General features: G+C 40.9%; 1 protein-coding gene and 2 non-coding genes across 3 annotated transcripts; all 3 read left to right on the top strand.

Moving 5' to 3' along the window:
- The first annotated feature begins 6 nt into the window (after positions 1–6).
- Positions 7–11,808, top strand: Cct6a (chaperonin containing TCP1 subunit 6A). The gene is made up of 13 exons (XM_015491372.1): positions 7–73; positions 2,935–3,069; positions 4,344–4,517; positions 5,360–5,463; positions 6,476–6,586; positions 6,834–6,993; positions 7,086–7,168; positions 8,122–8,218; positions 8,477–8,624; positions 9,106–9,239; positions 10,068–10,170; positions 10,756–10,828; positions 11,416–11,808. Exons 1-13 carry the CDS (start codon positions 71–73, stop codon positions 11,486–11,488), a joined length of 1,398 nt encoding a protein of 465 aa, XP_015346858.1. The 5' UTR covers positions 7–70; the 3' UTR covers positions 11,489–11,808.
- Positions 4,073–4,207, top strand: LOC125612427. The gene has a single exon (XR_007342789.1). It is a non-coding gene; the product is annotated as a small nucleolar RNA SNORA22 (small nucleolar RNA).
- LOC125612425 lies at positions 8,673–8,806 on the top strand. The gene has a single exon (XR_007342787.1). It is a non-coding gene; the product is annotated as a small nucleolar RNA SNORA15 (small nucleolar RNA).
- Positions 11,809–12,552: the final 744 nt, after the last annotated feature.

Consider the following 12,552-nt stretch of genomic DNA (forward strand, 5'->3'; position numbering starts at 1 on the left):
CCCCAACAGGCTGGTGTCGGGCGCTGGGGACATCAAGCTCACCAAGGACGGCAACGTGCTGCTGCACGAAATGGTGAGGTTCCCGTGCTGGTTAGGTCGTCGTCTGCCCCAGCTCGTTCCTTACAGGAGGGATGGGAGAAAATCGTGTCCGTGATTCCCCGCAGGTAGTCCTGCAGACGGGGGAGGACCAGGAGAGCGGCGTGGTCGGGTCGGAGTGCCAGTGCTGTGCAGCCAGGGGTCCTGAGCCTGAATACCGGCTCTCCTGCCACTTGTTGTCTGGGTTAAAGGATTGTTTTAGTTCATTGTCATTTGAGAAATTAGGGGCGGTTGACACAACCAGCTGGGCAAAACAGCAAGATTTTCTGTTTTCAATTAAAATCCTTTCGACTGGGGTCGTAGCTCACAGACTAATTGCTTGCCTAGCATGTGCGAGGCTCTGGTTCCTTCCCCAACAGCATACCAAAAAAAAAAAAAAACCAGGAATACATTTGATACATCTCTCCACCTTAAGTCCCAGGGATCGGTGTTATTGAAAGGCACTGTGGCACACACTTGTAATCCCACCAATTTGCAAGGCTGGGACAGGAAGCCAGCCTGGGCATTCTAGGGAGCCCCTGTCTCAAAATTCTTGCTCATATCTGTTCTTCCAAAACTTAGCAGCTCATACACATTTCTTTCTCTTTTTTTTTAAAATTTTATTTATTTTTTATTTTTTTGTCGTTGATGGACCTTTATTTGTTTATTTAGATGTGGTGCTGACAATTGAACCCAGTGCCTCACACTTGCCAGGAAAGTGCTCTACCACTGAGCCACAACCCCCGCCCCCATTTCTTTCCTCTAATTTAAGTTGAGAATAGAATTTGGAGTTTTGATAGTAGTATCCATGGCATCAATATCCAGATGTTTTTTAAGTACTTTCAGTAAGGACTAAACTACTAGTTATAGTTTTTACTTTTAATTATTTTTATTTAACATTACAAAGTTTTATTGTATTTTAATAATCACAGGGTTATGAAATGTTTGTTTTTGCATGGCTAAATGGTAGCCTTTGCTAATGACAAGCAAAGTCATAATTTAAATTTGTTGTCAGAAAAGCCATATCTTTGACTTTTTAGTTTTGGTTGGTTTTTATTGTAAAATATGACAACTACAGAAAAGCCTATTAAACATTTATTGTTTAATAATAATTAACAAACTGAACACAGGAAGAAACTAAGAAAGAAACTGCCACCTCAGAAGTCCCCTTTGCCTGCACCTCTTCAGTTGCCATAGATTTTTCTTTTTTTTTCCTTGAAAAATTATAAATGAACAGAAAAGTTGAGAAAATGAAACATTCACATGCCCTTTAGAGGGTTTTTTTGTTTTGTTTTTTTTTTTTTTACATTTTTTGCTTAATTTTTCCCTCTTGATTGGAAGTGATTCACAGACATGGCATCTCATTTCTGAAATGTTCTTTTTATCTGGGTGATGGGAATTGAGCCCATTGTCCATCCTAAGTGTGCACTCTCACATTGAGCTATACCTCCAGCCCTTAAAAGTGCTCTTAATGGGTCCATCATCCTCCCACATGGCCAAAATGTTATTGTTATACCTCTTAGCAGCTTTCCTTTTTTTTTTTTTTCCCCCTGGTAACGGGAATCACTTAACCACTGAGCCACATCTCAGCCCTTTTTTAATATTTTATTTAGAGCCAGGTTTTGTTAAGTTTATTAGGGCCTCTCTAAGTTACTGAGGCTGGCTTTGAACTCTTAATCCTGCCTCAGCTTTCCAAGCCACTAGGATTACAGGTGTGTGCCACCAGGCCTGGCACTGATGCAGCTTTACATATAGTCTGTGTGTGTTTCACATGTGTCTTTCCTGGCTGGCTGCTGATGTTCCCCAGGTGCAATGGAAAGATCTGTCTATAATCTATTGCTGTGGCCTGACAGGTGAGCAGCATCACCTGCTAGCATCCCTGCCAGAGTGCTTAGCAGCCAGTTTAGGTGAAGCAGTGTGCAAGATTGTATATGTGGAGGAACTTGAGATTGAACCCAGGGGTGCTCTGCCACTGAGCTACATCCCCAGTAGCTGGAATTACAGACATGTGATCACCAGGCCCAGCCGATAGTCTTTATAGAGTGTGTCAAGGCCTATATTCTTTTTTTTTTTTTTTTAAAGGTGTAGTTGGACACAATGCCTTTATTTTATTTATTTATTTTTATGTGGTGCTGAGGATCGAACCCAGAGCCTTGCACATGCTAGGCAAGCGCTCTACCACTGAGCCACAACCCCAGCCTCATGGCCTAGATTCTTAATCAGCCAGGCTCTGTGATCCCAGGAACTTGGGAGGCTGAGGTGGGAGGATTACAAGTTTAAGACCAGCCTGGGCAATTTAACAAGACCCTGTCTCAAAATAAGAAGGGCTGGGAGTGTAGGAGTGTAACTCAGTGGTGGAGCACCCGTGGATTCAATCCCCAGTATTGCAAAAAAAAAAAAAATGTATCCCCAAAGATAGAGAAAGCTGAGAGCTGTTCAAGGTTAAAGCAGCATAGAAAAACCAAAGGCGGTGCAGGAGATTTGGTTCTATCCTTTGTGATTAAGAATCTGGAGTGGCTTCAGAGGCATGGTGATTTTCCTGTTTTCTTTCCCACAGTGACTCCTTGGAAGATCTTTGCTAAGAGGGTCCCACTAAGTTACCACAGATGACCTTGAACTTAAAATGCTCCTGGCTCACTTGCCCAAATAGCTGGGATTGCCAGTGCATGTGTCTCCATATATTTTGATCATCATAGATTGATATGCAAAATAGCAATTTGCAAGTTTTTTATTAAAGGACTATTAGCCAAATATTTGGGCAATTAAGGTAGACAGCATTTAAAGAGGTTCTCAACAGATTGGTTTCAAGGTATATTTATTTTAATAATGTAATTTAAGTAAACTTTTTTCCCTTTTCAGCAAATTCAGCACCCAACAGCCTCCTTGATAGCAAAAGTAGCAACAGCCCAGGATGACATCACTGGGGATGGCACCACTTCCAATGTCCTTATCATTGGAGAGCTGCTCAAACAGGCAGACCTCTACATTTCTGAGGTACATAGAATTGTCTTGTCTCGATTTTTTGTGTGTAAGAAATGTGATGTTTTTAAATTGATGTGTTAACAGTAGCCGAGGCCACACGGCATGTAAAGAGCAGGAGGTGTAAATCTGAGAACCTGGGTCTTTATCATGGTGGAACAGAAATGTGTGATGATGGATATGTTATGGAATCTTTGTTGGCCTGCAAGTTTTTTATCAAGTTACTTTCATTTTTTATTTCTATCTAGCTCTATAGCAAATTAATAATATGAGATGTAGAGATCTGAACTAGCCATAGTTACAAGGAAAAGGTCAACTAAATGTTAGACATTTGAGTAAAAAGAATTCTACAACTTTTTGTGGGGTAGGGGTACCAGGGATTAAACTCGGGGACACCCAACCACTCAGCCACATCCCCAGCCCTGTTTTGTGTTTTATTGAGAGACAGGGTCTCACTGAGTTGCTTAGTACCTCGCTTTTGCTGAGGCTGGCTTTGAATTCAAGATCCTCCTGTCTCAGCCTCCCGAGCCGCTGGGATTACAGGTATGCGCCTCCACACCTCGCTAAATTCTACAACTTTTTTTTTTTTTTAGCCCTGAATAGTTCCAAGTTTAAAGCAAACCTCCGTGAGTACTAATCCACTGTCAGAATTCCCTATGAAGAGAGAGCGAGCAGATGTTTAGTCCACATTTATTTTGATTGCTAAAGATGTGAATTAATTTCAGATTGCTTGTAGAAAAGTTAAAATGTTCCTGCTAGCTGGGTGTGGAGGTGTACAACTGGAATCCCAGATACATGGGAAGCTGAGGCAGAAGGATTTCAAGTTTGAGGCCAGCATTGGCAATTTAGCAGGACCTTGTCTCAAAAATAAAATGGGACCAAGGATGTAGTTCAGTGGTTGAGCACTGCCTAGCATGCATGAGACCCTGGTTTAATCCCCAGAATGGGGGTGAGGGAGTTCCTACTAACAACAGATTTCTAGGGATCACTTTTAGGTTTTGATATTATCCCTGGTGATTTGCACAGCAAACACCCAAGTGTGCTTTATAGTTCACTTGGCTTTGACGCTGTGCTAGAGCAATGTCTGTTCTTTTCCTCTGCATTGAAAGGTATATTCTGTTCTTTCAAATGTATTCAAAAAGTCAGCACATCATGCTGTTTTGGTTATGTTAAAAGGCGTGAGTGATCCCAAATCGCCCTTCAGAAATTATCTGAACTTCCATGAACAATTGCATCTAATGGAAGGTGCCAGGTTTAGTGGCAGTGTTTTGATTGTGTGTTTATTACAGGGTCTTCATCCTAGAATAATCACTGAAGGTTTCGAAGCTGCAAAGGAAAAGGCCCTTCAGTTTTTGGAACAAATCAAAGTAAGCAGAGAGATGGACAGGGAGACACTCATAGATGTGGCCAGAACGTCTCTCCGTACCAAAGTTCATGCTGAACTTGCAGACATCCTGACAGAGGTATGTGTTCAATTGGTGTGTGTGGTGTGGAAAATACCTTAGAGCAGAAGCATCGGTATTCTTAGCAATTCCAATTAGAAGGTGCTGTCTGAAACCTTCAGTGTCCACCATTTGAAGTAACTAGGTTCATTTCTGTCCAGGCAGTGATATTTAATCCAGTTCCCTGAAACATGAAGTGAGAAAATACAAAGAACAACTCACCTCACCAGGTTATAAAAATACAATTGGAACTTTCATTAAAATGCTGATAAAACAATTTTTTGAAAGGAATATAAAATGAAGGTTTAATTAGAAAGTTCCTAGTTAATCAGTAATTTAAATATGGTGCATATGTGATGGTTTAATACATGTGTCCAGTGTATAACAATCAAACCAGGGTAATTAATTAGCATTTCTGCTTCCTTGGGTATTGACCTTTCCATGTTGGGAATCTTCTGACTCTTAGTTCTTCATGTAGTTGTAGTAAGCTATAGTTATTAGTATTTTCAGCAAAATAGGAGTGATTATTTAATATTTTAGAACTGTAAATGACTAGAGCCTTTTATTTCTACTGTAGTCTCATTACTCGTAGGAAAAAATCAGATTTTAAAGTAAAGAAACTTAAAACTTCTAAAGAAGAACTTCAATATTTTAACATTTTATTTTATTTTGGGGGGGTATTATTTTTTAGTTGGACATAATTTCTTTATTTTATTTATTTATTTTTATGTGGTGCTAAGGATTGAACCCAGGGCTTCACAAATGCTAGGCGAGCCTACTTTACTGCTGAGCCACAACCCCAACCCCCAATGTTTTTAACTTTTGCAAATTGAATTTATATAACAGTTGTACTCCTGTTGTAGGCTGTAGTGGACTCCATTTTGGCCATTAAAAAAAAAGATGAGCCTATTGACCTGTTCATGGTTGAGATCATGGAGATGAAACATAAATCTGAAACTGACACAAGGTAGGTGATAGAGTTCTGTTGAACACTTCTGAGTGTCTATTGGGGTTGAACCTTGTGCCTGTGAGCAGGGGCTCCACCCCTGAGCCAGTCTCCAGCCCTGAAATAATAATAAAGTGGATTTATAAGTTGGATGTTCACAAAAATAAATATTTATATGTTTGGGTAAACATAATTTATATGGAATAAATTGCAGGGTAGTCCATTTGTTCCTAGTGATATCTCCTCTTGAAGACCGGGGAGGGTATGCTGTGTTTTTTAAAGACCGAGATAATGTTTATTTGAAAGAGGCAATCAAGAGTTTGATGTCTGCCATTTGAGACTATCTGCAGAATTTTCCATTGAGGATAGTGGTGTTACTTTTGTTGGAATAGCCTGTCTTGCGCTCTGTAATACTGCTTTTTCACAATTGACCACCCCTAGGTTTCACTAGAAACTTCAGATAATTCAAGAGAGAAAACTAATGGTATAAAAATTGTCAGTATAATCTTTTGAGTGTTTCAGTTTTGGCAGTGAAAGACTCCTATTTTGGAAATCAGTAACTTTAGCCCACGGCCAGCACAGGCTTCATAAATGAAGGTTCAGCTACTTGAGAAATCCGAAGGGAGTTTGAATTAAAAAGACAGACTCTAATTACCTTTAAACCAGCTCCAGGACAGCTTCTCCTACCTCCAGCTTCAAGCTACCTATAAGGGTAGCGAGGTTTACTGAACAGGCCAGTGAGAGAGAACACACCAGGGAGTGGACTTTTATTGGGAAACAAAAAATTCTGGGGAAAATCCCATCCAATGAAGATTAAGGGGGGCAGTGTCCCAAAGTCATGGTGCGACAATTGGGTCTTTAAGGGTAGTGGCCAGACACACCTCCACACGGACAAGCCCTTGGACCTGAGAAGGGTGGGGAAAGCTCTGGACACAAAGATGTGTCTAAGCGCCTCTCGCCCAGCTAGGGAGTAACTCAAATCACGTAGAGGATGGCCTCCCACAAGTAACTACGAATTCTTGTCTTTTAACAGCTTAATCAGAGGGCTTGTTTTGGACCATGGGGCCCGCCACCCTGACATGAAGAAGAGAGTGGAAAACGCATACATTCTCACATGCAATGTATCACTGGAGTATGAAAAAACGTGAGTGGTCGCCCCTTTAAGGGGGAGTGGAGGAGCTTGGTGTTTTGCAGCAAGTTCCTTTTGAGATTCGTTTTGCCCACTGTGAGGGCAGTAATAACTCATTTGGGTTTGGGAGGCCAGGAGCATATGACTACTAACAATGTACAAGGGGCAGGATTGGGGCTCAGGGACTTTGTAAGCTTTAAGATGAATCAAGTTTCTCAGGCTGCTATCTTCTCAGTAAACATTTTTTCTCTTTTTCTAACAGAGAAGTGAATTCTGGCTTTTTTTACAAGAGTGCAGAAGAGAGAGAGAAACTAGTAAAAGCTGAAAGAAAATTTATTGAAGATAGAGTGAAAAAAATAGTAGAACTGAAAAAGAAAGTCTGTGGTGATTCAGATAAAGGTTTTGTTGTTATCAATCAGAAGGTGAGAATGAAAATTAGAGTTACAAAAGAAAAGTTTGTTGTTCTTTTCTACTCTTAAGGCAAGATATACTGAAACTGATTTTATTTTTATAGGGGATTGACCCCTTTTCTTTGGATGCTCTTGCAAAAGAAGGCATAGTAGCTCTGCGCAGAGCTAAACGGAGAAATATGGAAAGGTATGAGCAGATCATCTGAATAACGTAAATTTCTCTAGTTGGCAAGTGAATTAGGATTTTTCTTTTCCTCCTTTATTTTTCACTTTTTTGTGGCATCATGTAAATAACATCTCACACTTTAAGGGCTCCAAGGAGTGGCATTACTGCATTCACACTGTTGTGCAGCTACCACCAGTGTGCATCTTGAAACTTTTATCATCCAGATAGGTTACTCCCAATTCTCCCTCTCCTTACCTTGGTGAACACAGGTCTGAGTTCAGTGCCTCCTGTAAATGGAGTCATGGTGTTTGTCCTTTGTATCTGGCTTGTTTTATTTACTTACTTGGCATAGTCTGCATGCTGTATCAGGCCAGAATCTCACTCTTTATTCCATTGTGTGTGCCATGTTTTATCCTTGATCTGTTGGTGGACATTTGGGTTGTAGCTACTTTTTGGCTATTGTGAATAATTCTATGAGCATTGTTCAGAACAAGACACACCCTACCCCTGGTTTTTCTTGTGAAAAGGTTCCAGAGAGCTGGGTGTGATGGCACGCACCTGTAATCCCAGCGGCTTGGGAGGCTGAGGCACTGAGGCACAAGGATTACAAGTTCAAGACCACCCTGAGCAACTTACCTAGACTCTGTCTGAAAATAGAATTTTAAAAGGCTAGGATATGGCTCATTGGAGCACTTGGCTAGCACATGCAAGGCCCCGAATTCGATCCCTAATACCAGGGGTGCAGGGTCATATTTGAAGCCTGTTTGCTGACTTTAGGGGAGGGTGGCTTTAACAGGTTAAAAGAAAAGATCCTTTTCAGCTGATTGTTGATGGATGGAAAGGCTTAGGTTGAAATATTTTTGAGAATGCAATTTTAGCCTGTAATTCTGGAGATTTCTTCCTGACAGTGGTTAGTCTTCTCTTTGAGCGTAACTGCTCATGCTGCTGACACGTTTCACACTTCACCCTTTCAGGCTGACTCTTGCTTGTGGTGGGGTGGCTCTGAATTCTCTTGATGACCTCAGTCCTGACTGCCTGGGCCATGCAGGACTTGTCTATGAGTATACCTTGGTAAGTGTGTTTTCCTCCCAAACCTGAATTCCTCAGTAGAAAAGTTTAAATTCAGGATCAGGTTTTTCTTTGTTTATATACGTTTTGTTGTTTGTTTTTTTCCATTGGCATGGAAAAAAATCACAATCTTTACTAAATTTGGCTTTAATATGGTCAGTATAATTAGTATGATTAATATGCTATTTATCCTCTCCGCACACTCCTCTCCTGTTCACTCTTTGTATATATTCTGTTTTTGAATATCTCTCCCACACACAGGGAGAAGAGAAGTTCACCTTTATTGAGAAATGTAACAATCCCCGTTCTGTCACATTATTAGTCAAAGGACCAAATAAGCACACACTTACTCAGATCAAAGATGCTATACGTGATGGCTTAAGGGCAGTCAAAAATGCACTCGATGATGGTAAGAGCTCATTGTGTTTAAACCTTGTTCTTTTTGCTAGTGTAAAAAGCATGGCTGAATACTGTGTACTTTAGTCAGTATTTTACACAGCCAGACACCATGCAAAAGTAAAGTCTTCCTTTTATGATAACTGGTATGCTAAGGTTTTTCATAGTGTGCCACTATTAAAAGTGAATACAGGCAAATGAACTAACACATGCTCACGAGAGTTGCCAGAATGCCAGCTCAATTGAACTGTTGTGCTGTTAGGTTTGTCCCTTTGCATGTGGGCTGGGTGTGTCACTCAGTGGTGGAGAGCTTGTCTAGTAGTATGGGGCAGAGCAGACAAGTGCAATGCTGTTGTTAAATTGTTATGAAAACGGCGGATTCCTAAGAAGTTAATGTCTTTCATAAGTGGTTTTCATATATATCTTGTTTCCTTGTAATTGGTTCTTCATTTTTCTTGAGCTTATTATCATTTCTCCTCTTCTCCACACAACAGGCTGTGTGGTTCCAGGTGCTGGTGCAGTGGAGGTGGCCATGGCAGAAGCCCTGATTAAGTATAAGCCCAGTGTGAAAGGCAGGGCCCAACTTGGAGTCCAGGCGTTTGCTGATGCATTGCTCATTATTCCCAAGGTGTGAAAACTTGAACAGTTATTAAATACATCAAAACAATTAAACTGAGTAAACCTTTTTTATAATATAGGTTTTCTTCATAATGTGAATTTTGAGTGAGCAGGTTGAATCCTTTTCTACTTGACACTTGTACTCCCATCATATCTATATACTTTTTTGCGGGGAGGGGTACAGGAAATTAAACCCAGGGATACTTAACCACTGAGCCTCATCCCCAGCCCTTTTTACTTTTTAAAAAATATTTATTTTTTAATTATAGGCAGATACAGTGTCTTTTTTATTTTTATGTGGTGCTAGGATCAAACGAGTGCCTGAGTGCTCTCCCTCTGAGCCACAACACCAGCCCCTTTTTATTTTGAGACAAGGTCTTGGCTAAATTGCTGAGGTTGGCCTTGAACTGTGATCATCCTGCCTTAGCCTTCTGAGCCCCTGCTATTATACTATCCATATCATCTCAAAGCCTTTTGTTCTGGGAGACTTGACTGTCCTTGAGGTTTTGGATGACGAGAACTGTTTTAAGAATATTTGCAGTAAAGGCATCATGCTTGAGTACAAGCTTGCTTTTTGTTATTTTAAACTGATGTTAAAAGTTATAAAATAACTTCGTTATTTTAAACCACTGTTTTCTGTTTGTTTGGGGTTTTTTATGGTGCTTGGGATTGAACCCAGGGCCTTGTGCATGTAAGGCAAACACTTCACCATCTAAGCTATATCTCCAGCCCTCATTATGAGGTTTTGTGTTTTTATTTTTTGGATTGTAAATACTGTTCATTTGTTGTAGAACTTCTTAATTCCTGCCTTTTCAATAATTAAATTTGTTTACTTTAGGTTCTTGCTCAGAACTCTGGTTTTGACCTTCAAGAAACACTAGTTAAGATTCAAGCAGAACATTCAGAATCGGGTCAGCTTGTAGGCGTGGACCTGAACACAGGTAAGAGAAGGCCTCTCTATAGGGCAAGAACAATACCAAGCATGTGAGGTCACTCTAGGAGGGTTGGAAAGAGTCTTGGCAAGCGGCTCTGCAACTTGATGCCAGTGCTGTCTGGAGCTCAGGGCTCTGCCGGGGTGGATGCCCAAGTACAGATTTGTTGGAGATGCTGCTGAGTGGTGGTATGAAGCTTTGTTGATAATGAAAGGTTTTTGTATTAACCCAGTCTTTTAATCAGCAACTGATTAAAAGACTATATTATGTGATCAGATTGACAAATGAAAATATAGTAAATAACAGGGATGTCCAAGCATGTGGTAACCCATGAGAGTACCCTGTCACTGGAAGGCATCTAAGCAGAGGTTAGCCACTCATCAGAGGTGTTGTGGAGGATTTTGTGTAGTTACAGAGGAGAGAATGAGTAATAAGCAAGTCAGCACCAAACGTTCTTTTATATTTTAAATGTTTTCAATGGCTTTATTCTGTTTTAGAATTGGCAACACTTCATAAAATAGTGTTCCCTATACCTTTAGACTGTGTCTGATATAATGATATACTGTATTTTAAGAAGACTTGGTTACCTTTCAGGTGAGCCAATGGTTGCAGCAGAAGTGGGCGTATGGGATAACTACTGTGTGAAGAAACAGCTTCTTCACTCCTGGTAAGTTTGGGGAAATAAAAATTAAAACATCTTTCAGAGCTAGGTGTAGGGGCAAATGCCTGTAATCCCAGCAGCTGGGAAGCTGAGACAGGATTGCAAGTTCAAAGCCAGCCTCAGCAAAAGCAAGGCACACTAAGCAGCTCATTGAGACTGTCTCTAAATAAAATACAAAAAGGGCTGGGGATGTGGCTCAGTGGTTGAGTGCCACCCAAAAAAAAAAGCTTTCAAAGGGCTGAGGAGGATAGAGTTTGGTGGTTGAGGGCTTGTCTAGGCCCTGGGTATAGTCCCCAGCACTGCATGGGCAGACAGGATTAAGACTTGACCAAGACACAAAGGTATTAGGTAGACGGGCAGCTTGCTTGCCTTTGGGAATCAGCATACTCTTCATGGTGGTACCTTCTGAGTTTTGTTATCCTCTGAAGGATGTAATCTGCTGTAAGGTAGAGACTCAACCAGCCAGCCCTGAGTAGAAAGAGGACATCAGCTGGATGTGTTTTGTATAGTCTAGTTGGGAACAGCAGGTTGTCTAGTTGGGAACAGCAGGTTGAGTTAAGGATTCCTTTTTGAGCTATCTGTTTCCCTTTTAGCACTGTGATTGCCACCAACATTCTCCTGGTTGATGAGATCATGCGAGCTGGAATGTCCTCTCTAAAAGGTTGAATTTAAGCCACTCTTGTGTCATCTGAAACTGAAGACTATGGAATGATCCTGAGGGATATAGTGGTGGATTTTTGTACCAGCCTCAAATGATTGTTCAAGGAATTTTCTTCTCCCATATGAAAAAAAAAAAAAATTGGTCACATATTCAAATTATGGTGTGAAATTATAATTACAGTATTTTTTAAATTGCACTGAGTGTACATGCATAAAGCAGGTCCTTTTTACCCAGTGAACAGGATGTTTTGTTTATTACAGTGACATAAAATTACATGTCAGATAATCACGTCATCTGCCTTATTAAATATTCCTTGAAAAAAACATTTTAAAGAGTTGATTATTTCTTTGGGTTTACTTTAATGAAACAGTTTCTTGTTAAACATTCAAGTTTTATGCTAGTGTAAAGTAACACTAGATGCTGCTGGGAACATAGCTCAGGGATATAGCACTTGGCTAGCACACCTGAGGCCCTGGCTTTGATTCCCAGTACCACCAAAAAAAGGAACATGAATACGTTTGGGTTTTGAAAGAATTTTTATTTTTGTGGAATAAATTTCAGCTGGGTCATTTGGACCTTTTACATGCTTTTGAAGTAGCTTTCCTAAAATGCTCCCTCAGAACACTTACTCTGCCAGGTGTGGCAGACACACCGGTAATTCCAACAACTGGTGCTGAGGCAAGAGGATCCCACGTTCAAGGCCGGCCTGTATGATTTGGCCCCAGGACCACCAAAAGGGGGAAAGTTACTTGGTAGTAGATAGGAAAGACCAGTGAGCTGCAGGCCAAGAAACAACGCAAGTATAAAGTATAAAATGGACGGCTGGAAGACCCATGGAGGTGGTCGAGAGCAACTGGATAAGATGAAAATTTTTTTTAGGCTGACAACTTAAAATGATTTTGCAAAATACTCAAGCCCACTGTAGTCAGCTCGTGGTACCTTGGCTTCCTGGAATTGTTGGCGCCAGCGACAGTACCGCATTCTCCAAGGAGAAGCTGTGGCCGGCTTTGCGCACAGCTCGACAACGTCCCCGCGAGTGCCTGGAAGTGGTCTTGGCAATGGCAGAACG

Source organism: Marmota marmota, unplaced genomic scaffold (assembly GCF_001458135.2).
Source record: "Marmota marmota marmota unplaced genomic scaffold, marMar, whole genome shotgun sequence".
NCBI lineage: Eukaryota > Metazoa > Chordata > Mammalia > Rodentia > Sciuridae > Marmota > Marmota marmota.

Bases quoted from the DNA above. Each gene is read 5' to 3' on its own strand.
- Cct6a (XM_015491372.1), top strand. The intron at 6,994-7,085 runs GTGAGAATGAAA...TTATTTTTATAG, and splicing joins TTGTTGTTATCAATCAGAAG to GGGATTGACCCCTTTTCTTT. The intron at 7,169-8,121 runs GTATGAGCAGAT...TCACCCTTTCAG, and splicing joins AAACGGAGAAATATGGAAAG to GCTGACTCTTGCTTGTGGTG.